The sequence below is a fragment of the Echiichthys vipera genome, assembly GCF_963691815.1.
Source record: "Echiichthys vipera genome assembly, chromosome: 19".
Classification (NCBI taxonomy): Eukaryota; Metazoa; Chordata; class Actinopteri; order Perciformes; family Trachinidae; genus Echiichthys; species Echiichthys vipera.
The window spans coordinates 15,107,324-15,132,167 of NC_139844.1; the positions used below are offsets into that span (position 1 = coordinate 15,107,324).

A 24,844-nucleotide genomic window follows, 5' to 3' on the forward strand; every position below is an offset into this window, starting at 1 on the left:
AAAAGCAGTTCACAAGACTGATGAGTTTTACTGCAACATTGTGCTAGATTCTGTGAAGTCTCATAGGTGAAGCTTTGACACACTGTGCACTGATTCCAGCGAACTTTTGACTTTGCAGAGAGACCAAATGTAGCAGTACTCATTGCCTTATCGCCAGTGAAAACAAACTGTTGTGGCCATTAGCACCAGTTCATGCTTAAAGGTTCTGCGTGTAACTTTTGTATTGATGTATTAATCAGTTTTATTGCCAGTGGGCGAATGGCTTTTATCAAGAGTTAAAAAATTGTGGACAAAGTGCTAGCTAGCTGACATGAAAAATACTATCTTGAGTGGGTAATTCCGGCTAATTCTCCTGTGGATGATCTGGCTAGCTGTTTGCACATAACTTTTATGAGCTAACGTTACGAAGCAAGCAATCTCCGCGTCCGTCGGCTATTATTTCGGTCTTTCTGGTGTAACGGGCCAAGACTTCCTCTTCCAAACGGTGGCCATTGTTAATCTGATTAATTTAAGCCACAAGAATAGAGTTAGAGTTGAGAGATGGTGTCTCTATAAACAGATGTCTGTGTATGAATGCAGATCAATAATAACAAAAAGTCTTCTTCACATGACACCCGATGTTTTCCGCCTTGTTTACTCTCTGCACACTTGTGATTGGTAAAATACTCTACACAAACAATACTACAAACGGTGACCAGACCAGACCAGACCACTTCCTCAAACCAAATTTACGAAAAAAAACCACCAGATCCATGCAGGCTAGCTAAGTTGCAGCAAGCTGGCTAACCTTAGCATGTGGCTCGGCTGCACGGCATGTATCTGCCATCGGCCGCTTCGTGGTGTTGGCTGATGGAGTGATTTGCAAACAGCAAGCTAGCATTACTCTATGATAGTGATCGACTTTACAGTATTCTATAAACACGATGCCGGTTAATCACGGTCAGTCTCACTGTTTTGGTTCGATACGCAACAAGATGCTGTCTGCAGTTCACATAACAGCCACCAGTGTCGCTAATAACAAAATGTTTTCTAAAAGTTACACAGAGAACCTTTAAATGTCCATGTAATATGTCACTGCCATGATTCACATCATATTCATATATATTATATTACAAAAGGCTGAGAGACAAAGGAATTTTTCTGGCAATCCAATTTTCTAAGTCTAATTTAAAACATTTAATGACTTAAACAGTTAAACATGACCTGACCTGTATCAAATTATGAATATTGTCATATTTGGAATATTAGTGGAATATTAGTGTGCATGTAAAGGTAGTCAGTGATGCCAGTGAAAGTCTGGAAAAGTAATTGAGAACTGAAACCAGCCGTTCTGTCACAGCAGACCTCCCGTTGACCACTAGAGGGCGCTTTACAGCTCACACTCGCACTGGAGGGCAAGAATCATAACCACTATGGCTCTTAAAGACAACGTTGCACTGCTGTCTTCTTCATTTTTGTTCGAAGAAAAGTAAATATTTTTGTATGTTTAGTAATTTGTTAAAAGATAAAGCTCCAGAAAAAGCCAGAAAGTGGGCCTTGAGTAAAATGAACTTAAAAGTGCTCTTAACATCCGACTAGATTTTCATTTGTTTAGCGCATTAGTTCAATAAACAACGATTCCAGATATCCAAAATATTTTTTAATTCAATCCTGTATTGAATATTAAAATTAAATAGAATAATATTTCATAAAATGAATAGTTATTTAAATATGTTTATTTGCATTTTTCCCCACCAGAGTTTCATGTAGGCTGAACCAAATGTAATTTTATTTTTTACATTTGAAGCTTTTTTTGAGGTGTTCTAATGTCTGTCCTCATATTTGATGTGGGGGGAAAATCCTCAATTTGAACAAAGTGATGCAACAGATAAAATTGAATTAAGCTTATGCACAAACTAAAGTAAATAAAGTTAATTACCTCCAGGATCTAGCTCTGTATTAAATGTCCGGTAAACATCCAACTCTTAGATACATATATAGAAAACAAATCCCCTCAAACCCCTAAAATGTATCTTTTAAAGAGAAACTTTTGGGAGGTAATTCTTATTCTGATTTGAATGTTTTTCAAAAGACCAAAGAATATACGGTATCTCTCTGTCAAATGTATATTTATATATTCATTGTTTTTCATCTGTTTATGCAAATTGTAAAAAAAAAAAAAGCTTTGAGAAAATTGTTTAGACAATCAGTGTTTAATAGCAGAACATTTGGAGCATATTTCCACCGTTTTGTTATAAATAAGCATTATATTAATACATTCTGTACATACACATCATCCTGCTAAATCTAGTGTTTCAACAGTGCACATGGTCATGTCTGCTCACAATCTACGCAAGAAATATAGCATCTAAAAAAAATCATGGATCTACAATTGTGTGTATAAAACTGCCATTTTGTACAGTTGGCTTTATAAAGATTACAAATTTCACCAGTGTCTTTTGTTGCAAAAAATAAAACTTCAGTCCAACCTAAAAATACATCAGGCATGCTTTTGTTTACAGGGTCAAGTTAACATGTAAATGAGGACATTTTTATACTGTTTATATAGTGACGTTTAGACCATCAACTTTAAGCTTTAAGCACAAGTTCATCTTACTTTGTTTCCACCTCATTATCCAGTGGAATATGTTTTCTGGCTTCTACAGTAGTTGAAGGATATTTTAAATATCCTAATGGTTATTATGTGTCTTTGCTGCCACTGCTACAGTGTGTATGCAGCTTTACGCCCTCCATGAATGTCAAAACACCTTATCTACTGTCACTCCAAAAGGCTGCGGTGATTGAGTTCTTGGTCGGGCAGTTTTGTCCTTGAAATAAATACAATCTGTTCAAAGATCAATGTTTAAAAACAGAAATCTAATCTCTGAACTTTGGACTTCCTCAGCTCAGCAATTCATCAATTTTCCTTTTTTTTTTTTTTAATGTTTGTTCACATGTGACAAAAAGGTGGCTTGTGTTTCTCAGTAGGTTCTTTTTCCTCGTCCCAACTACATGACTATCAGGTGGGTGGTGGGCCGTTGGTGTAGTGTAACATGGGGTAGAAGGAACGGGCAAAGTTGTTGGCCCCAGTACAGCCCGGGTCGCCCTCTGACTGGGGGATCAGGCAGGGCAGGAGCAGGAGGAACAGGAAGAGGAGGTGGAGGGGGAAGGCAGCGCGAAGGACCCGGTAGAAGAAGGAACGAGGCGGGGACATGTCCCTCCTCTCTCTGCACGACACACAAGACACAACAGAAAATACACACACACTCCTGAGTAACTGCACTGAAAGAAATCAAGATAACTTTTCATCTACAAATCACAATTTAAAACACCACTGAATATTACTGTGTACCTTTGAGAAGAGGAACCTTTCTTTGGATCTGCAGAGGCGCTTTGGTCCTGGGCGTCTGACGCAGATTCACCATCCTGAATTTGAAACAAAGAAATGTCAGTGTTTCAACATCTCTTTTTCAACATTCACAGGGTGTCTGTAGGACCTCAAAAGGTATTAGAAAGCTTTGAACACCATTTTTCTGAGGTAATAAATTTGTACTAAACTGACTTATTTCGACAAATCAATACTAATATACTATACTATACTATATTATGCTATTTAATACTGTGACAGTCACAGTAAAGTACGTTGAAAAAAGTCATAAAAAGTCATACTGTAGTATGTCAAAAAAAGTCACAGTATAGTATGTCAAAAAAAGTCCAAATATATTATATCCAACAAATGCTTAAATCAGTCTTAAAGTTAAATTGCAATATCGGGGCAGCTTTTTGAGAGAACGTAAAGAAAACTTGATGGTAAATCCCTCACCAGGCGCTGTTGCAGGGTGTTGAGGTCCTGGTCCACCTCCCTCAGCAGCAACTTCAGTTTGTTACCCGTCACATGGAGCTTCTCCTGGGCCTCGTCGCTCTCCTCAGCCTCGTCCTCAGGCTGCAGCTGAGACCACAGAGCCTGGAGTGACGCCTGCTGAGTCTGCCTGCCCTGCAGCTCCTCCTGCAGCTCCTGCAAACCACAAACCACAAGAGATGGTGACGGTGCAGCCTAGCAGGAAAGGGAAAACTCAACAAAACACAATAGTCTGCTCACAGTGAGTGTGCTGCGGTGTTGTTGCAGGGCTCGGACAGGTGTGTCTGGGTCACTGATGTCCACTGCATAGCGTCTGCTGTCTGCGTGGGCCAGCCACAGCAGCAGTGAATGGAGGGTTTCATGGAACTCCTAAACAAAGATAAGAAAAGCGGAAGTCTATTAAACTTAATAGAACAATCCATCTTCTGTAATGCTTAAAAAGAACTTACAGAACAACAGCAATGGCATAGTTAGTGCAAAGTCATTTCACCTCATAAAGTCATTCTTATTTAAAAAGACCACAAGACTTGAGGCTGCTGTATTTCATAACAGTCTGTTAATATGAATAATATAAATCTTCTCACCTGTGAGCGCATCAGTGTCTTCCTCAGACTGGTGTCCCACTGATGGAGGCCTGTAAGCGCTCGGCTCCAGTCTCGGTTCATACAAACCAGTCTCTCCTGTAGTTCTGGGGCTTCCTGAGCTCGCAGGTTGACTGACAGCATGATAGACTTGTAGTGAGTAAACATCCTCTGCATCTCCTGCAAGAGAACGTCCATGAATACAAAAACACACAAGCTGCTCCTCATCAGATCGGCTGTATTAGGTCTTAAGCGTCACCTTTAGGTCTTTGGCTCTGGCTTCCATGTCCTCAACGCTGGCTGCTGGGTCGGACTGCTGGAGGCGCTCTAGCTCTGGGGTCACCTTTTCTAACCAGGAAGTGATGTCGTCAAGGTCAGATGTGAGGTGTTGTGGCTTCTGAGGGCCGGTGTGCTGGTCGCTCCTGGACTGAGCCTGGAGCAGCTCCCAGCGCTCAATCACACCTGAGAGAGCACAAACATTTACTGATGGAGAAGTTTGTTTGTTTTTGTCACAAGGATCGATGAGAAACTCCCCGTCACTAGCCATGGATCCTGTGAACGCAGAAATGCTAGTTTGCAGCTTGTCAAACAGACTTGAACAGCAGCAAATGGGGGTTTAGTTTACAGAAGGTTTTAAATCAAAACACAACACGGAATAACAACAAGGAATACATCTTTAGTGTCTTTCGGGTGCGTGGCTCAGCTCTCAGTTTATTTTTGAATACTAAGTTGTGGTTTAAATATGTTTTATTGACTATCTAATGCTTGCCTTCAAATGGAAGTTGACTTGTGGGTATCACATGGGAAGTCTTGCTCAACATACACTTTCACTATCGCTAGGCAACCTCACCGGCAACACAGACGCCAAAAGACTTCTCTAACAATTTAGCTAGCAAGCTAGTGAGAGGGAAACGAAACGTTAATGCGGGAAATGTAAAGATTTAATGAAAGAGGGAAAAGATGAGCCTGTTGGGAATATCAACATTTTCTTCTGACATATTAGAAAATTCAACTCTAAACTCTAAAATCAACTCTATACGGATAAAATTACTAATATATGAACTTGCAATCCATCGAAAAACAAACATAAAAACTAGGATGTCAAAGTATCTGCTGCATTCCTGTGGTTTCACATTTGTTTCATGCTTTGTTTTTCTACTTTAAATGCATGTTTTTACTGGTTCTATTCTTTTGACCTAACTATTTATCAGCAAATTTATTGCCACTCTCTTGTGAAATCCATCACAGTGAACATCAAGTCATTAATCACAGCGCCTCTCACCTGACTGTTTGTCTGAGGCAGTGAGTCCTGTCAGACCGAGCTCCTCTGGCTGCTCATCCTCATCCAGGATCAGAGAGACTCTTTTAATGTCCTCGATGCTGCCGCTGCACTGAGACATGAGACGTAACTGCAGACAAAACAAAATCACTTGTCAATGACAGCTGGGGATGCAAACAGGCTGCACACACTGCTATTTCACAGTTAACTGGTACTGGTTTTGACTTAACGTACGTAGCCCTGCTTTAGAGGGGTGCTGGTGAGGGTGGGCGGGGCCTCAGTGTGGCCCTCCAGATCAAGGTTCAGAGACTGTGTTTCCGTGTCCCCCTGCGATTGCCATCTTGGAGACTCATGTACGGCCATGCTTGAAACTGCAACACAAACAAGAGAAGAGGTTAACCACCAAGCCAATCTAAAAGCATTTACTACCAAATAACCTGTGTAAATAAACACTTGAGAAAAAAACCCACCAGGATCAAATTATGACTCATAATATGGCATGAGCCACAATGACGACACTCAGGGAAACATGCATACACGTTAACGGAGAACAAAACAAGGGTGCCAGCCAAGCATAAATCACCCACTCAGGAAATTGAAGAGCTTGTTAACTGTGTGGTAATGTTGACTTAAAGCCATCACATGCTTGAGCAGCAGGAGAGAGGGATATTGGCACCAAGAGCAGCTGGAAAATCGTCCACACCAGCTCTTAATTAAGGCAACAACTTTTAAAGATGTGAAGAAAAAAATTCAATTTTAAGAAGCAGTTTAAAATCCATTAGTCAGTGTAGAATGCTGATCAACGGCGTCATTAGGGAATTAATTTAAAAAATGGTTTCGCATCTTTCAATGGAATCGTATGATGATGAAATCACATATCGTGATACATAACTGCATCATCAAAATTGATGATAAAAAGCACATACTTACTCAATTTGTTCAGAAAACCTGAAGCACAAAGTTCTTAAGAAAATATTCTAGTAATACTCTGGTATTATATATATATAAATGGTATCATGATATAGCATTTAAAATAATTTCATGAATAAATAGTCTATATGAAATAACCACATGGTAAAGCCTATTTATCTATCTATATATATATATATATATATCTCGTTATTGAGATATGAAATTATCTATATTGAGAGTTTGCATGGATTCCCCGTGACTGCGTGGGTTCTCTCTGGGTTCTAAAGGCCCCTATACATGATATGCGATAAAAGTTCCATTCGTTTCCTATGGAAGAGGCGGTAGCGCCCATATGTAGCAGCAGCACTAAAGATGATGGATGATGATGGATATGGGCCATATCATCCAGCCCTATGTGTTATTTACAGTTATTAAAGGTTTGTCTAGAAATGAATGCAGGAGTGGAGTAGATGAACAGAAAGGGTACTAAGTCACAAGGGAGGAGGTAAATGAGGTAAGGTAAAATAAAAAGGAGGAAGTTAAACGACAGGATGTTACAACAAAACAAATTGGACTGTTGCATGCAAATTCTGTTTTTGTGGAAAAACTATTGGTTGCAATCGTACTTGCAAAGGCTGATAAAAACATCACGGTCACCCAAAAATGAAAAATATCTAATGACAGCCGCTGTATAAATCATCTGTCCAGCCAATTTCAACCCAAATCCGACCAAAATACAGAGGCAAAGAAAATATGCAACCCCGAACGAACACAGTACATGACATTTAGAGACTTTTGGCCTTTAATCACATCCAACCCATTCACCAGTAAGTGACCTTTTTAAAATTCAGAACAGTGTTTCTAAAATGAAGAGTACCTCGGAGAAAGAAGGTAGAAAGTGTTTGCTTTGGCATTGAAGGATTCTCCAAACCACAGCTACAGAAAGCAAAGTATCAGAGCAGCAGCATGACAAGCAAAGTGACGGATGAGCTGCTTGTTGGAAACTTATTTCACCACGAAAAGCTGGTGAGTGGATTTATTAAGTACAAGGAGAAGATGCTCTTTTGCCTACCCGGTGATGAGGCTCGTAGGGCCTCTGGGGCTTCGACAAATTCCTCCTGACTCTCAGTCAACTCCACATCTGGGAGGAGAGAGGGGTCAGACTAAAGGCGTATGGATGTCTAGGATTTTGTGTGTGTGTGTGTGTGTGTGTGTGTGTGTGTGTGTGTGTGTGTGTGTGTGTGTGTGTGTGTGTGTGTGTGTGTGTGTGTGTGTGTGTGTGTGTGTGTGTGTGTGTGAAATGGATGTTATATTTGGTCTTTTTCTAGCTTTAACATCTTAGAAATCCATAAAAATCTGACACCATCAGAGGCCTTTCCAGCCACCAAGGAACATTTTAGGGACTCAAAAGCTTTTCTTTCTTTACTTTTACTTAATTAAGGTTTTATAACATTTCTCGGTTTTCTCGAGTTTCCGAAACACCACAGTTGTGTTTCTGTAAATCTACCTGAAAGTGCACTGAAGTAAGTTCTGTCATCGTCATGTTCTGCCTCTTCCTCATCATCCTCGTGTGACGACGACCCTCCTACATCTCCGGTATGGTCCCACTCCAGTGGCAGAGAATCCACGCTCACCGGTGTCTCTCGCCCAGAACGCTCCAGCGGAGAGGCCAGCAGGTGGGTGGGAGTTGCCGGGAGGCTCCGCCCCAGCCATGGTCGGCCAATCAGCTCCAAGCTCGACTCAAGGGAGAAGGTGGTACGAGAGAGCTCCGGTTCTTCTTTGATCATCTAAAAGGCAAAAAAATAACAGGTCTTCAGCCAGATGTTTGAACCATGCAGTTATACAGTATTTTATTCAGTCCAAAGGCTTTTAAAAACTCTAAAGACTGAATCTTTGCACAGCTCGACAACCACTCACCTTGTCACTCGTCCATTTCACCAAATTTGCAACATGAAATAATTTGCTCTCTAGTTAATTTACAGATGTTTCACTCATCAAAACAACCACCATACTTGCAAACCATGTGTGAGGAAACAGGAGCCCTGTAGGACTCATTTGTTATCTCTATGTCAGCACTGCTCGCAAATCACCTTTAGTGAAACCAGCCACATGCTACTGTAGGAAAATCTTTACAAACTATTTTTTATAGAATTTGAGTTTGTTTTTTGGTGGTAGATTTTGTATTATTCTCCTCTTTGTTTTAGTTTTTTTATTTTGTGCTCTATTTCTAAAAAAATAATCTTGTCGTGACATTATTTATTATATTTTATTGACACTCAAGTTGGTATTACTGTTAAGCACTTTGTAACAGTTTTCTCTGCCCATTATTCAGCGTGGGCGATACTGTGATGTCTTTTTACTTGGATATTCTGTTTCTGATTTGAGTTTGTTTTTAATACAACTTTAAAGTGCCAATTTTGGAATACAATATCAAGTCAGTAAGGAGTTAAAAACTAAAAGCTAGCTTAGAGCAAAAGGAAACAACACATGAACTGAATCAGAAATGTACCAAATAAAAACTGAGAAAATAAATAGAAAATAATTGCATAAATCAAGTTACGAACGGAAGACAGGATGTAGTGTGTGCGTGTTTGATCCAGCTCACCGGTGGCTGGCTGAGGCGCTGATGGAAGCGGTCCACCCTGCTGAAAACCTCCTGGCAGTAGGAATGCAGCCCCACCAGCTCCTCTTCTATCAGCGCCGCATCCTGCGGTGAGCTCTTCTGGATCAGACCCTCTCCAAACACTATCAGTCCGTCAATGCGCTCTGTGTTCAGGGTGATCTCCTTCTGGAAACTCTGCAGGAAAGAAGGTTGGATGGTTGGATGGACAGAGATGAAAATGTGAAGAATAGAACACTAAAGCCAATGCCTTAACCATCTTAACATGCGTTTCTTCTTTAACGGCTACAGGACATAAGCCCCAACAGAAGTGACTGAAGAAATACTTTCTTCGGTCGTAATGGATTTTTTCTCGAAAAGACAAAAAAAGACTTAAATGTCAAACTGATTAAAATTAAATATGAACTGAGGAAAGCTTTTTTTCCTCACACACAGTGTGACTTGCAGTTTATGCTGTCCCTATAAAACATTTGTCTGTATGTGACACATCTGTATGGTGGCGGTTTGTCCTCACATTAAGCTGTTGGATCTTGTGATGGACGTCGCTCTCTGAAAAGTGTTCCACGTTTGTGAGCTGCAGGTCCAGCTCGGTCAGCCACACCAGCATGCTCTCCCTGGTGCCTTCAAACTCCTCCCTCTGGCTGGTGAAATGCTGAGAGACAGGTGAGAAAATAGACAGGTTTGTTGACATTTTATGACTTTTTAAAAAACTGTAAACAGTAGAGCAATGACAGGTGTGGTTCGCGTCATGTCCTCCGTCCTCAACTGTACCTTGAGTCTGCGGAGGATGGAAGCCACTCTGCGGTGTAGGGTGTCCCAGCGCCGGTTGCCTTCGTGGACCATGACTTTGAGCTTGCTGGCTCGGTCAGTGCGGTTCTCCCTGGCCAGGCGGCGGTACTGGATATTCACCAGCTCCAGCTGGGTCAACCGCTCATGAACCTGCCTTTGGAAACCCTACAAAGAACAGAGGAAGATGGGACAAAACAGGTTACATTAAAAAGGCCTTATTCCTTCAAATATTATTATTATATTATTGACCAGTTTATTTACGCTATTTTTTACAGAAAAATGGGACAAATTTGCTGGTTCTAGCTTCTAAAATGTGTACATTTTCTGGTTTTCTTAGTACTCTATAAAAGTAGTGTATCTTTGGGTTTTAAAAACAAAATATTAAACTATATAAAGTTGAATTAAACAAAACATTTAATATGTCAACTCTTGGAAACTTTGATTGCTCACTTTTGAATAGAATATGAACTGACTTGAAAAAAACTTTATTTTAACACCAGAAAGAACATTATGGAGAAAAGATATCAGTGATTGGTAATACAGTAGAAGTGGGTATTAAATTGATATTTGAGAATGAGAATATGTCACTTTGAGAAAACAAACAAAAATCAGAGACACTTCCGTCTGCCGTCCTCACAACTGACCTCAAACTTCTTGAGCTCCTCCTTGGCGACAGTATAAAGGATGTCTGCAGAGTTGGGGTTGGCAGCTGTGCGCTCGGACATCTTGAGCCAATCCTCAAATTGCGAGTAGTCATAGAGAAACTTGCACCAGAGTCTCCACGTCTCCTCGATCCTACAAGGAGATAAAGTGCTGGAGTTACACCTGTTCTCTGACATGGATGAAGGCTTTTATGACTTACTGTATGCAAGTGTTGCCTGAATCTTGAAAAAGATCATCTGCAATCATTTAAATTTTTGAAAGTTTAAGCATTAAATAAAAGTCCACAATCAAAAAACCTGATTTAAGTGATTAATTTGGAAATTATTATTGTGTAACATCCTAAAAACTTATTTGCATGTAGTGATATGTGTAAGATTTATGACACCATACAGAGTGAATGTGTGTGTGTGTGTGTGTGTGTGTGTGTGTGTGTGTGTGTGTGTGTGTGTGTGTGTGTGTGTGTGTGTGTGTGTGTATGTGTGTGTGTGTTTTTTAGTTCCTACCTGAGCCTCCTGTCCAGAGCCATAGCACAGATGGCCCTCCAGCGCTGGTCCAGGCTGTGGCTGGTTTCCTGCAGGGAGTCGCTCTCCTCCTCGGTGCCGCCAGCAGCATCTTCGTCCCGCAGCAAAACGTCGCACAGGCTGAGCACTGATGCGACGCCCTCCGTGTGCTGCTCGATGTCCCTCTGCAGCTCCTGGACAGACACGTGGACGGACATAAAGACAGACATCGCATCAGTCCACGCCGGTGAAACCATGTGTTAAACATCAGTCCACGGGCATACAGATGGAGGACAGGGGCTCACTGCATGACACCACCCACTCCCAAAATTAAACAAAGGACAGGAATGAATTATTAATCATACAGAGAGACAAAGACTGAGTGGGAGTGACAGTTAAGCAAAATAAATAATCAATTTAAAGTGCAACAATACAAACAATAAAGAGACAAAGAGATTACAAGAAATACACATAAAGAAATAAAATAAAAACGAAGAAGAAAGTTCAAACAAAAGAAAGTAAATTTCAGGAAAACAGAAAAAACTAAAATCCACACTCAGTTTAGTGTGTGTGTGTATGTGTGTGTGTATGTGTGTGTGTGTGTACCTGCTGCTCAGCCAGTCTCCTCTTGATCTCCTGTAGGTGACACACGCTGTAGGTGATGGGTCTGGACAGCTCGGCCTCGATGCGAGAAAGCCACGAGCGAAGGTTACTCATGTTCTTATCCAGCTGCTGCACTGTCACCAGAGTCTCCTTTAGCTTCTTCACCCTAAAACACGCACAGTTTTATAAACCGTCCAAAAATGTCCTATGTGGTAATCCATATTCAAGAAAGCAAGCCAAGTGTTTCTAAACCCTTTTAACATGTTACCCTAATGTCAATGGTTGCATTCTTTTTTATCACTTTTATTTATTCAGACGGGAGTTTCACTGAGAGCAACGCTCTCTTTTCAGGAACGCCCTGATCACATTCACACCGGTCTCATCTGCTGGCTACTGGAGCAGGTGGGGTGCTAAAAGGACGTATCAGCCACAAGTTCACTTCGGCCTCAGATGCCCAGAAAGGTTATTGAGTGACTATTTTTTTGAAGGCCTGAAGAGGTGAATTTGCCATTCACAAGAATATCTGAATATTGAAAAAATGGTTTTATACAATTTTGTCTCCTTACTGCTTATATTTATCTTATGACAACCCAGGACCACTGATCCTTTGTGGTGTTTATTTACCTTTTTAAAACACATAGACAATGAAAATACAAAAACAACAAAAAAGTCGTAGACAAATCTGGTAGCAAGCATCTCTTCCCTTTTGTATGTATATTTTTGACAGATAATTATAATTATATATATATAAATATAATTATATATATAATTATATATATATATATATATAATTATAAAGAAAAGAAAAAAACAAGATTGACAGACTAAAAACTGAAAAAAGACAAACCCAAAGACAAATAAAGGAAGACAAAAAGAGAATGATTAAAAAAGGGGAAAAAAAGAGAAATTAACGTAAGACAGGACAATGAAAAGAAAAAACACACAAATGAAAGAAAGAAAGACAGACAGTAAGAAAGAAAGTACAGTAAGAAAGAAAGACAAAAAGGAAAAAGAGTAAAAGAGAGAAAACAAAGTAACTGATAGAAAGAAAGAAAGAAAGAAAGAAAGAAAGAATGGGAAAGACAGAAAAGACAAGAAAGATAGAAAGAAGGAAGAAAATAACAAAAACAAAACCAAGAAACAGAAAGAAAGAATGAATGATAGGAAACACAAAGAAAAGCAAAAAGGAAAAAAAGAGAGAAAAATAAAACAAAGAAACAAAGAAACACAGAAAGAGTAAGAAAGTAAAAAAAAATCAGCTCTTCCCTAACCTAAACACTCTCAGGTATCTTACAGTTGAACTTCTAAAGTCGTCATGGCAACTGTTCCCCTTGTGAACACACACACGCATGCACGCATGCATGCGCACACACACACACACACACACACACACACACACACACACACACATACACATACACATACACATACACATACACATACACATACACATACACATACACATACACACACACACACACACACACACACACACACACACACACACACACACACACACACACACACACACACACACACACACACACACACACACACACACACACACACACACTGGCTGGTGTCATGGTAACGCTTGGGACAATAAGAGCTCTCTTCTGAGGCCTAAGAGCCTGAAGTGTGCCCCATTTGGGAGTGGGAGTTAATTTCCCCATTTGATCCTTCCTCTACTGTCGGGGTCCGGCAGCGAGACGCTCTCCTCCAAAATAACAAGAGCTAAAAACAGCTGTGAGTGGAAGTGGCAGGCTAAAGAATGCATGAAAGGGTCCCAACGGATGCCTGACGTTGGCACGACCATTAGATGAGTTGAGTGTGTGCATGTGTGAGAGGATATTTGTCCAATTGGATGGTTCTTACTACTTCAAGAGGTTGGTTTAGATTTCAGAGTAGAATCAGGTTTAACATCATAATCAGTCTTTATTGTAAGGAAATCCTTAAAAATAATGGATTGAATAATTGTATATTGTTGCCATTTGTAACAAAACACAGGTGTTAGATCAACTGATTCCAAGCCCTAGTTCAGGAATAATGTATCATTTATAGTCAGTGGACGTTTATGTGTGTAGTTAATGTGGCTCTGTGTCTATGTCCGTGTAATGGAGACAAAATAGTCCGTGTAAACTCTAACTCAGAAAATACTCTTCCCCTCTGCAGATAAAAACCATCTTTGTCAACTAAATTGTCTCTGTCTCTCTTTCACTCCCTCTCCACCTCTGACAGCCTAACAAAGGCCAGCAGCTTCATGCTGAGGCCCAACAAAGAGACAAAACCCGGTCAGGGGTCCTTGCACAGGAAAAAAAGGACAAGAGGAGAGTGGACGGAGGAAAACGGAGCAGAAAAGAGCTGCAGGATAAGGGAGATATGGCTGAAGTTAAAGTACAGCGGACCACAGGAGGGCTCAACATGTGAGAGAGAGACAAAACTCTTTTTCATGTTACTGTACACGTGCTTCTTTTATGTTTTGTGAATTCCATCATTTCACTTTTTACAAGTTTAGGTTGCCAGTCGGGCCACACAGCGAGCGCCGCCGAAAACTGTTGCTTTTTTATTTTTAACATCTAGAGATTTAAGATCTTGCCTATTTGTATGACAAGCACACAGAAAAAAGAGACATACTGACATTATAACATCATTTTCATTACTGTTTCAGTGTGAATAAATGTAGAATATGTCACAGACATATATTTTTACTGAATATTTTTGAGTTTCTGTTTGGTTGCTGTCAACAAAATCTGTCTAAAACAAATATAAACTACATTTGAAATGAAATGAAATATTCTATTATTCATGGCCATTATCAAAGGCAAACTCAATGTAGAAAGGCAGACGGTGCAGCTCTACTGCATGTGTGCACACGCACTGCTCATGCATCTAATGTGTATTTCTAAAATCAATATTTAAACATTTAATTTTTTAATATTGATTTCTATTGATTGATTTTTACCATTTTATTGTTGCAATGTTTTTGTAAATTTGGAATACAGAGTTACAGTAATCAACCTCTTCTTGGAGGGGACCTCCTTTTAGAGAATCAGCGATTAATGCATGCCGACAGACCCAGGCCCCTCCCTCACTTCATCCCACTCTGACAGACTGGCAAGAAAAAGGGGGGGGGACTTGACATGGGGACATATGGTACTGTCTGAGACGTAAGCGCAGCTTTTTTTGTGGTGGTGGGGGTAGCTTGGATGTGCAGGTCTGTATCTCCAGCTCTTCCACAGGGTTGTCCATCTGTCCCAGGGGGGAGGTCGGGGGAGGCAACAGTTTATCGTGACAGGGGCTTAACTTACAGTCTGTACATTAGAAGCCATGTATTCCTGACAGCTGCAGAGCACCACTAACACAACAGCAGGTGGATGAATTCACATTAGAGCGATTGTTTAATTACAGGCTCCCAGTTAAAGCCTCTCAGTCCATAATGATGCTCTTTAATGTAGAGTGGCTGTGAAAGGTGCTTGTGCATTAAGGCTAATAAGGAGATGACATTTGGGACATTTTCAGGGACGTTTTTAAAGTGAAAAATACACACACATACTCAGCCTCTGTGACAGCTGTGACTGCTCTCACCTGGCTTCGATGTGGTGGAAGAGATGGTGCCACCGCTGGTTGACCTCCTGCAGCGAGCCGTTCACCTGCGTCTGCTTGGCCTCGTTGCTGGCTAACAGCAGCTGCTCACCTAGCTGCTTCAGGTGGCTTTTATTCTCACTGAACAAGTTGATTTCCTCCATGCAGTCCTGGAAACGTGACATGATATCATTTTGTTTTATAAACATGACGTCCTTAAGAATCTTTGTATTCTTGTATTTATTTGTAAATAATACTAAATAAATGTCATTTGTAAACATTTCTACTAGAACATTTTACTTGCCTTAATGTTCAAAACACATTATTTTTCTCATACTGTCTGTCTGAATAAATCTGTACTCACCCTCTGTCTGAAATGCTCAGTTTTAGCGCCTGTCTCTTTAAGACCCCCTCCCCTAAAAGCTCACTGCAGCCGGAGAATAACTGTAATGGCACTGTAGCGGCACTTTCTACCTACAGTTTATATAGTATACTGTAGTTCTATACTGTAGTTGGGACATCACAACTGTACAGAAGTTCTGACGGCTCGTTCAAAGGCTTTAAAGTTTCTGAATACGGACTGTTTGCATTTCTCTGTGGAAATATCACTTTTGACATTATGGGACCTTTAATGCCCAATTATCATGAAGCATAACATTAGTAAACTGCTTGTTTTATATTCAAAGGTATCTCTTTGCTTCAAAAATAATTAATACTTCAAAGTTTCAAAAACTCCTTTCCTCAAACACCTGTTTCATTGCCCCGGAGCTCTCGTCAGTTATCACATAGGAAGTGCCATCCTTAGCTATCCACATAATTAAAAAGGGACTATCGAGTGCCACTAATTTTCTCATCTCATCAAACAGCCCTAAACAACAATCCTGCAACATTCAAACCAATTATTATCTTGTTGACTAAATGAGCATGCTTCATGATGAGACAGGAAGGTACAAAAGGCTCTCAGTCACTGAAAGGGCAACTGTTGTGTCTGAACAAAAGAGCAGCACAGCCATTCCATTCCAGGCCACCATCTGTTATTAACAACATAGTTCATGTTGCTCATGTGTAGAATTTAACCTACACAAGTGGTGTCCATGCCCTGAATCATTGGTTGATTGTGGGAATTACAGAATGTGTTATTAATGGGGGATAATGTGCAAGTAGTATCCTCATGTGCATAAAGGACCGTATCAATTAAACAATACCTGCAATGTAAGCTCTGATCCAGCAGTCATATGTGAAGTTAGGGAACTTCTATAACAGTCCGATGTCATCTAAATTGATTTTTAAATACTTCCCACCCAAACCAATGTTACGTCCCGTTTTGGAAAAACATTCTTCCATGTGTTTGCATAGGAAGATGCTTATATCAATTACATCTCTCAAGAAGTACCTTCTTCAGTTTCTCCACCATTTCCTCGATGCTCAGATCCCCGCTGTGGCACACCTTGTTCTCCATCTGAGTCAGCCAGTCACAGAACTCTTTGTTCTTGTCGTTAAAGATGGTCCAGGCATTGAGGCGGTCTGCGATTTCTTGTCTGCGCAAGGACACCTGAGAAAAAGTGATAAAAGTGGCATTAAGCAACTTAGCAAACTTTATGGCAGGGAGACAGATATCAGTATCAGTACATTACAAATAATCATATCTTTTATGATTTAACTTTCACCACACAGGAGTATTTATATATTACACACTTCAAGGGCTATTCAAACACTTGACTTTAAAGAAATATAAACCTTTGTAGCGCTTGCAGGACACCTGGGGTACCAGCTGCAGTTAGAAATGGACTGATCCTTTACCTACAAGTTACAAACACTGCATGGAAACTAAAATTGTACCGGCAGCATATCATTTTAATCTTTGCGCTAGCAACTTTGGATGACACTGTCATGCTAATTTAGGGTACCCAAATCCTTTTTCAGGGACAAACCAGGGATTATGGTCCCCCCTGAAGCAATAATTATAATTTATACTTTTTAAACAAACCATAAAACATATACAGCACAAAAAAACCTGTCTCATTTACAAAATTAGATACTGTATTCACCAAATTCTCAGACTTTCTTGGAAGAACTGCATGGAAAAATGTCTCGTTTAATGTGCACAAACAAAAGATCAAAAAATCAATCGAGTCTGAAACATGGTTATTTGTTGTGCTTCCTGATATTTATCAGGGATACTCTGACCTAATTCTACCACACAACAGTACATTCTGTAGATTTGAGCATGATTCAAAGGAAAACACGACCTAGGAATAAAAACAGCAAAATTAACTGAATATTAAACCTTTTTTTTTCAATGCGAGTGCCATGTAATCTCTTATCAGAGTCAGTAATCAACTGAATTGAGAGAAATCCCCAGGAGACTGTTCTGGCTGTTTGATAAAATTAACAAGGCCCATTTTCCAAATGACAGCTTAAGGCCATGAAAACACCCTATTACATAGCTGTGGAGGGGGCTGATGATCTTTTTGAGGTTAGCAGGGCTTAGCAAGACCACAGGGCATATTTGAACCGGCTATATTTTACTGTTCCGTGGCATTTATTTGATTTAAATGAGCCCAGCTTTGATTTTTAATGCACTAACACTGCAGGGCCTTTTGGGCTCTGGAGAATTTAGGGGTACATTGTGTGCTGCAGTCACCCTGTGAGGACCTTGTGCTTCCCTTGGAACAATAGAGCCTGTCCCCTGAATCCCTTTAGCCCAGCCAGGCCATCTGGTCTGCGGACCCATTCCAGTGGCTTCCCCCACCTACAACCTGTTAACTATGCAGAGGAAACGGTTGTGGCTCTGATCAATGGCCATGTCAGTAATTAATATGGATGAAAAATCTTCTGTGTGATCGAACAGCTGAAAATAGTCTATGCTTTCTCAAATAACCTTTTCCAGCAGCTTAACAAGTTATAAAAAATAAATGATAAAAAATAAATTTCGCGATTGGCTGGAGTATGTTCTTTACAATAGGAAACGACAATGATCCCACCTATATACAGCATGGATGTAGGCTTCTACATTTGATACTCAACAGTCAGTAACTGGAAGTTCTTTCCGTGATGAAGTAGTAGCAGGTAGTTAGGATGAGCAGCTACCATGGTTTAACAGATAACAAAGAGACTACATACAGAACACCAAACATCAACAGAAAACAGACTGGCTGCTGTTGCTGCATCTGTGGATCCCAGTAACTCGGGCCAAGACAGGAGCAGGTGGAAGCAGTCAGTCTAACGGTGGACCCAATTAGCATGACTGCAAATGATCCCATAACCCTGATAACTGACAAAAAATGTTCAGAGCGTGTCACAACCGTTGCTTTTCCAAAGAACAAGAGCGTGTTTGTGTTTAAGCCAAAAGACTTAACTGTAGGAATTTGAGCCTGTTTCTATACAGTAGAGCTAATGCAGTTACAGAATTAACAGCCTGTTCTGTTTAAGAGTTTCATGTGATTGTTCTGTCAGCACAGTGGATCTGAGCCAGGAGCTAATTACAACCTGTGAAGCTGGCAAAAGAATATTTCAAAGCATGCAAAAAGGCTTCACTTTTCTTTATATGCTGATAAAAGACCTTGTAGACCTTTCCCACACAGCGTGCATCTAATCCAAACACAAAGCTTACGTTTTGGCACTTTTGCAGAAGAAATATTTAAAAAAAAATAATTAATTTGAACTGTATGAAGGAAAGTTTCTAAAGTGTTAACAAAAGGACAAGATTTTGGAGTTTTCCCTCCATGTTGCCCCTTTCTCAAACAAATGAGTGTGTGTATGTGCATGTGTGTGTGTGTGTTCAGCTCCAGTGGTGCAGAGGCTTTGTGCTGCTGGTCACCGCCAAGACACTGCTGGTAGCAACTTTTCCCTCCTTCAATTCCCCAACCATTTCTCCCCTGTACCTACAACATCGACAATCACCATCTCAAAGTCTCTGGTTCATTGTAAGGCCTCCCTTTTTTTCTCTCTCTCTCTCTTGCTTTTTTTCTTTTTTTGTCAGTTCTCACCTTCATACACAGCTCTTCCCATTGACTGTGGAGTTGCTCCAGCTGCTGTTCCAGCAGAGCCGAGTCACCAGCCGTGACGTACTGGGACAGGTCCGTCTTCATGGTGGCCAATTCCTTAAATCCACTGGCCAAACGCTGCAGAGAGGTGTCTATCTCCTGCATAACACACACACATACACAGACAGACAGTCAGACAGCCATTTACAAGCTGCATGCACACGCTTCTTTACCTCTTTCTCACTCTGACCATCCAGATTAAAGGGCTATGGACTGGACAGGGGGAGGGTAGAAGGGGTAGAAAAGGGGGAGGGGAGTGAAAGCATGGGGGTATTAAATAAGGGAAAGGGGGGTAAACCCAGAGGCACTCTGGTGGGATAGTGGGTTGTTAATGATGGAGTTGAGGGGTGGGGAAACTTTGGCCGAGATTTCAGTGCAGCTGAACTGACCAACAGATGCATGCTGCTGATTTAATGGGATTTATAAAGCAACTTTATGCCTTAACATTACACACATTGTACAATCATCACTTGTTTTCAGTAAGATAACTCTCTGATGAAACCATTATTTTAAAAATGTTCCTTTGAAATTTCCATCCAAAACCATGACAAGTCTATTATTATATCAGGTTATGCAATAATCACTGTTAGTCACTCTTAGTGCCTGTTTTTCTGCTAAATCCACCATGGATACTGAGAAGTCATTTGGGCATTATATGATAATTCTTTAACAGCTTTTGCTGAAAATTCATCGTAAATGGGATCCTGCTCTTTAATGCAATGAGTTTAGGGAGAATCTCTCTTTGACTGCAGTTATACAGATTAAAATTTTAACTACAGGGATGTAGCAAGGATTTTAGAAATACTAAGGTCATGAGTTTAAGTGTTTTTCAAGTGTCAAATTGCATTTGAACTTACACCAAATTTATCCTGAAATCAGCCTGTAAAATACCCACCATATATATACAGTATATATTATATTCTAGTAGGATGAGCAACCAATCTATATATCAGGGACAGGTGGATCATTTGTGTCAGTGTTGTCATATTCAGGAGCCAACTGATAAAGGCTTTTAAAACATCATGTGTTTCTTTTAAAATGGCTGTGAAATAATGTCTTTCCTTTATGAGTAAGTGGTGTTAGGAATACCTATTTTATTCCTATTAAGAATAACAATACAGTCAAGGTTACACACAGACTTGCTGTTTTATAGTTACCTGAATGTGTTTTTCGCCAATAGAGTCCTGTTGCCTCTCAGACAGCAGCTGTTCCAGTGTGGCATTGAGCTCATCCAGTTCACATGCGATACTGGTTATCCCGTCCTGACACTGAGACCACTTCTAAATAAACAGCAACACACAGAGAGAGCAGATCTCAGGAGCCAGTTTAACAAATATCTGACACATTTTGATCATCACATCTCAAAACAACAATCACTGCAGCTGTAACCTGATTTTATGCAAGACATTCTATATAGTTATGTCTTAAAAAAAACATTATGACTTTCTGTTGCGGTTGCAGTAAAGAGATTAGAAAGTGTGCTCCCTGGAAATGCTTTTGTGAAACCATGTAAAAGGCAGAATTGTTCTTAATGTTTAAATATTTCCAAACACAAATCTCTCACATGGGGAAAAGAATGCTTTGTGAAGCTTAATCATTCATGTCAAGACCAAGACCGCATAATGTTTTAGTAACTTAAGTCTAAAGTGTGGTCATAAGCTCAATAAATCCACTTTATGAAGCAAAACCACAGCACCCACCACAAGTTTCTGTTCCTACAAACCTTTATTCACTTTACCATTATATGATGACCAAGTTGGTCTCTTGCTTGTCAGTTCTACTTTGTGCATTAATGCTATTCTCTCTGATCTTTGACATGTTGCTCAGAGGGATTTCCCTTTCCCGGGTGGATCATGTTCAGCTTAAAGGGTTAAGACAACTTTCCCTGACCTTTCTGGCCTTGGACAACAAAACATTCAGATACTGATATAGACACAGCTCATAAACACCGGACAGCATACTGTAACCCAGAGCCTCATTTGACTAAAAAAACAGCAATGTCCTTTGTCCAACATTTCTGCCTTATCACAATAAAACTGCAAGAATGTGAAAATACAGCTCTTTCCTCTATATCCTAAGCCCCTCCCCTAGATGAGCATGAGCACATGCAGGCACTCCATCCAGAAACCTGAAGAACTACTGGTCATTAATCTAAATCGGGGTTACCCAAACTATGTAAGCTCAAAAACCGAAAGAGAAATTGATGTCTCCCCCGGACCTAAATTTAAAAAAATGCATCATGAATTAGTACTAACTTTGGGAAGGACTGATCTAAGTCTTCCCAATTTTAATTGTTATCCAGATGCTGTTATATAGCGGCAATTCTATATGATTTTCTTTGCAAACTTATAGGTTTGTAAAGTCCTTTGAGATGACGTACTGTGATTCAAGAATCTAGGCAGCTATATAAACGTGAACTTGAATTAGCCGCATCTAATCTATTAGCAATATTTTCTCTCCACTTCTGAAACGTTCCCCGATATTGACAAGTTTTGTTGGGTTTATTGTCAGTCTCTCTTTTAGGTTCTCGTTTGAGAAGACCATCTTCCTTTATTGGGGAGTGGCTTTGCAGTGTAGGCAGTTGTTGCCAATGCTGGGGATAGCAACTTTTTCTGCAGGATTTCTTGCCATTGAATCAGGCGTTCACCAGGAAGTGCAGGGGTCTAGTTTTCTTCCAGAACACTTGAATTACAATATGTTGAAATGACGCCCAAAGAAAACCCTAGAAACAACTGCCAACCTCCAGCTTTAAAAACAGTATGTCCATGTCTTCCTGTATATGTGCACTGCTCTGTACAGTGATGGAATGAAAGGGACAGACACTGATAACCAGCCGTCTCTGGATGTGGATCATGGATAGATCTAAGCTTCTCTTTGATCCCTCTTTGCTGGAGGTCTGTGCCAGGGCATCACACCAGGTTTTTTTTTTGTGTGTGTGTGTGTGTGTTGGGGTAGGATCAGATACTGGATATGGGTCATGTAAGCGGACCCCTCCTACTCCCTTGTTAATACTGTAACACATGGTCCTTTTTTGGATTGTGTCAGTCAAAGCTGCTTGATACACTAAAACTGTGGTAAAACTATGGTTTACAACCACATCTGCAGAAGAAGACTGCCCGTGCAATATTAAAAAACTAACTAAAAAAGAGGAAGCTGAATCCATGGACATTTGAGGAAAATAAGGTCAGTGGAAGAAATTGCCTGCAAACACAGTCAGTATTTATGGTTTCAGGAGAACACAGGAGTGGTTCTTTACTGATCATATAGGCGCTGACCTTTTCCCAAAATGCCACTGGACAAGTTTTAATAAAGTAAGAAATGCCACACCAATAACTCTGGCTGTAGTTTAGGCTGAGTACAGAAGCTTAAAGGTCAAATCATAAAAAGATATATTGGTAGGAGTATACCATGTATATTTTATTTACATTTTTTTATTGTTTTATTTTGAAAAGCGTAATATTTAAGGTTTCCTGGGCTCTCAGTCGTCTGATCAAATAATAAGAGTAACAGGGAATAAGTAACATAAAAAATACAATAAATAGATAAATAAATAATGTAAGTGTTTTATGGAAATATGACTGTCACCTGAACAGTTGTGCTGAGAAGGTGTCTCCTGCTCTCCAGCAGTGAGGCAGTTCGTTCCCAGGCCTCCTGTACAGCCTTGAGCTCTGACTGCAGTTGGCTCTCACATTCAGACTCTGTCATGGTTTCACATAAATGTCTGCCAGCCTCCAGCGTCCGGTTGTACACGGTGGAGTGAAGACCCAGAGCGTCTTCAACACACTTGGAAAGATGTGGGGAGACATAACATTAACATATTTTAACTAATGTAAGAAGCTGTCAGTGCACTCTCACTGGCATCCATACATGCTGACCTGGTAATCATCCGCGCAGCTTTGAAGCTGCTGCAGCGTACACAGAGCAGGTCCAGCAGGCGGCAACAAAGCGTCAACGTCCCTCAACAGCTTCCACAAAAGTTTCGAGCCACGATGGTAGACTCTCCACTGGCCCAGTTGCTCTTTTATCAAGGACCTGCACTGTCCAGCCAGAGCCACAGAGTTAAACCAGCTCTCCCTCATACCGGTCACTTGTGCCATGAATTCAGATCTGTGAAGAAGCAACACAATCTCTTTGTTATATTTTGGAAATACAATCGTGCTTACTGTAAACTGTTCTGGCATCTATTGATATCTATCCAATGAGTGAAAAAAAAGAGTCAGAGAAAGCAATGGGGATGTATAGATTTTAGCATAATATGCTTTCCTTGTAAGAAAAATCAACACATAAAATGGTAGAGAAAAAATACAAATGAGTCCTTTTACAGGCAATTGCTAAATCAGAACAAAATCAGCAGGATTTTAAGACCGTCTTGAAGCCTTTAGTAGTGATCCCAGCAGGGGCTAGAGAAGAGACTTTCCATCAGTTCCTTTTAAAAAAAATAATGAGCTTTCCAAGACTGTAAAAAGTGATTTAAGGCAGCTTTGGGGTAAGATACATGGGACAGTTCCAGGGAAGGAAACATCTGCACACACTGCATTTTGTTGATCGTCTGCAGCGTTGACCCCTTATGAACGATTCATTCGAGCAAAGAAAGAAATGCAACAGGAAAAACTCAAATCTAATCTCTCTGTGACGAGGTCTCTCTAGAATGAAAACCTTGAACCTTGACAACAAAAAAGAAAGGGTGAGAAGGAGCAAGAAGAAACCACAACAGCCAACAAAATATGATTTCTTCAATGTGCAGTCTTGAACTATTTAATAACTTAGAATTGTGGGTGCAATTTTGATGCCAATATAGTGCAAAACACCTGCTGTTCTCACGGATTAGACTGACCAATCCAAGTGAGGAGTGTGCTGAACTGGGCACACTCCTGAAACTGAGGAATGCTATGATGCTTTGGGAATGTGATGACTTCATTCTAGTCCTGGAAGAGATACAGATGAAGGGGAAAATGAAGGCTTAAAGGAGTAAGAAGATGACCCACTGCTGTACAGGTGCATGCAGTATTTTGGACTCAAGCTTATTAAGTATGTTAGATGTTTAAAGGAGTTTAATGAAGTATCACAAATTATATTTAATGTCTCCCAAGACTTTTCCATCTCTGACCTTTTGTCTCCTGTTTCTGTTTCCATGGACACGACTGCATGACAGAGAAGACCCTGCAGAAGCTGGTGTCCAGTAATAATTTCAGCCTCAAGCCTCTGTGGGAGAGAAAGATAACAACAGGAGACATATTTAAACGTATCTGAGTCATTGCTGTACCACCACAAAAATGTTTTGCTTCAAAATAAGAGGCACTATTTAAATGAAATGGCACCTAAGCTTTCTAACGTACTGCCATAATCACAGTGATATATTAAACAAGTGTCTCTGCTGATGCAGTCATTAATTCAGCTAAATCAGGCCTTTATTACTAAATACGTCTTTGTC

General features: G+C 40.3%; 1 protein-coding gene across 10 annotated transcripts in view; it reads right to left on the reverse strand.

Annotated features, from left to right (window-relative positions):
• Window positions 1-15: 15 nt before the first annotated feature.
• syne2a (spectrin repeat containing, nuclear envelope 2a) overlaps window positions 16-24,844 on the reverse strand; it is an 82,410-nt gene continuing 57,581 nt past the window's right edge. For 9 of the 10 annotated variants that reach the window (XM_083934067.1, XM_083934061.1, XM_083934069.1 and 6 more), the window contains 23 exons: window positions 24,521-24,615; window positions 23,289-23,520; window positions 22,999-23,196; window positions 20,571-20,693; window positions 19,357-19,512; window positions 16,761-16,919; window positions 15,371-15,537; window positions 11,789-11,951; window positions 11,186-11,376; window positions 10,664-10,814; window positions 10,002-10,184; window positions 9,745-9,882; window positions 9,216-9,407; window positions 8,118-8,397; window positions 7,683-7,751; window positions 5,933-6,069; window positions 5,702-5,828; window positions 4,679-4,881; window positions 4,423-4,599; window positions 4,079-4,207; window positions 3,803-3,994; window positions 3,332-3,405; window positions 16-3,206 (listed from right to left, as the gene is read on the reverse strand). In XM_083934067.1, coding sequence (XP_083790193.1) covers window positions 2,999-3,206; window positions 3,332-3,405; window positions 3,803-3,994; window positions 4,079-4,207; window positions 4,423-4,599; window positions 4,679-4,881; window positions 5,702-5,828; window positions 5,933-6,069; window positions 7,683-7,751; window positions 8,118-8,397; window positions 9,216-9,407; window positions 9,745-9,882; window positions 10,002-10,184; window positions 10,664-10,814; window positions 11,186-11,376; window positions 11,789-11,951; window positions 15,371-15,537; window positions 16,761-16,919; window positions 19,357-19,512; window positions 20,571-20,693; window positions 22,999-23,196; window positions 23,289-23,520; window positions 24,521-24,615 — 3,744 coding nt within the window. In that variant the 3' untranslated portion in view covers window positions 16-2,998. The remainder of the gene's footprint in view (window positions 3,207-3,331; window positions 3,406-3,802; window positions 3,995-4,078; window positions 4,208-4,422; window positions 4,600-4,678; window positions 4,882-5,701; window positions 5,829-5,932; window positions 6,070-7,682; window positions 7,752-8,117; window positions 8,398-9,215; window positions 9,408-9,744; window positions 9,883-10,001; window positions 10,185-10,663; window positions 10,815-11,185; window positions 11,377-11,788; window positions 11,952-15,370; window positions 15,538-16,760; window positions 16,920-19,356; window positions 19,513-20,570; window positions 20,694-22,998; window positions 23,197-23,288; window positions 23,521-24,520; window positions 24,616-24,844) is intronic. The other variant, XM_083934066.1, reaches the window with a different exon arrangement.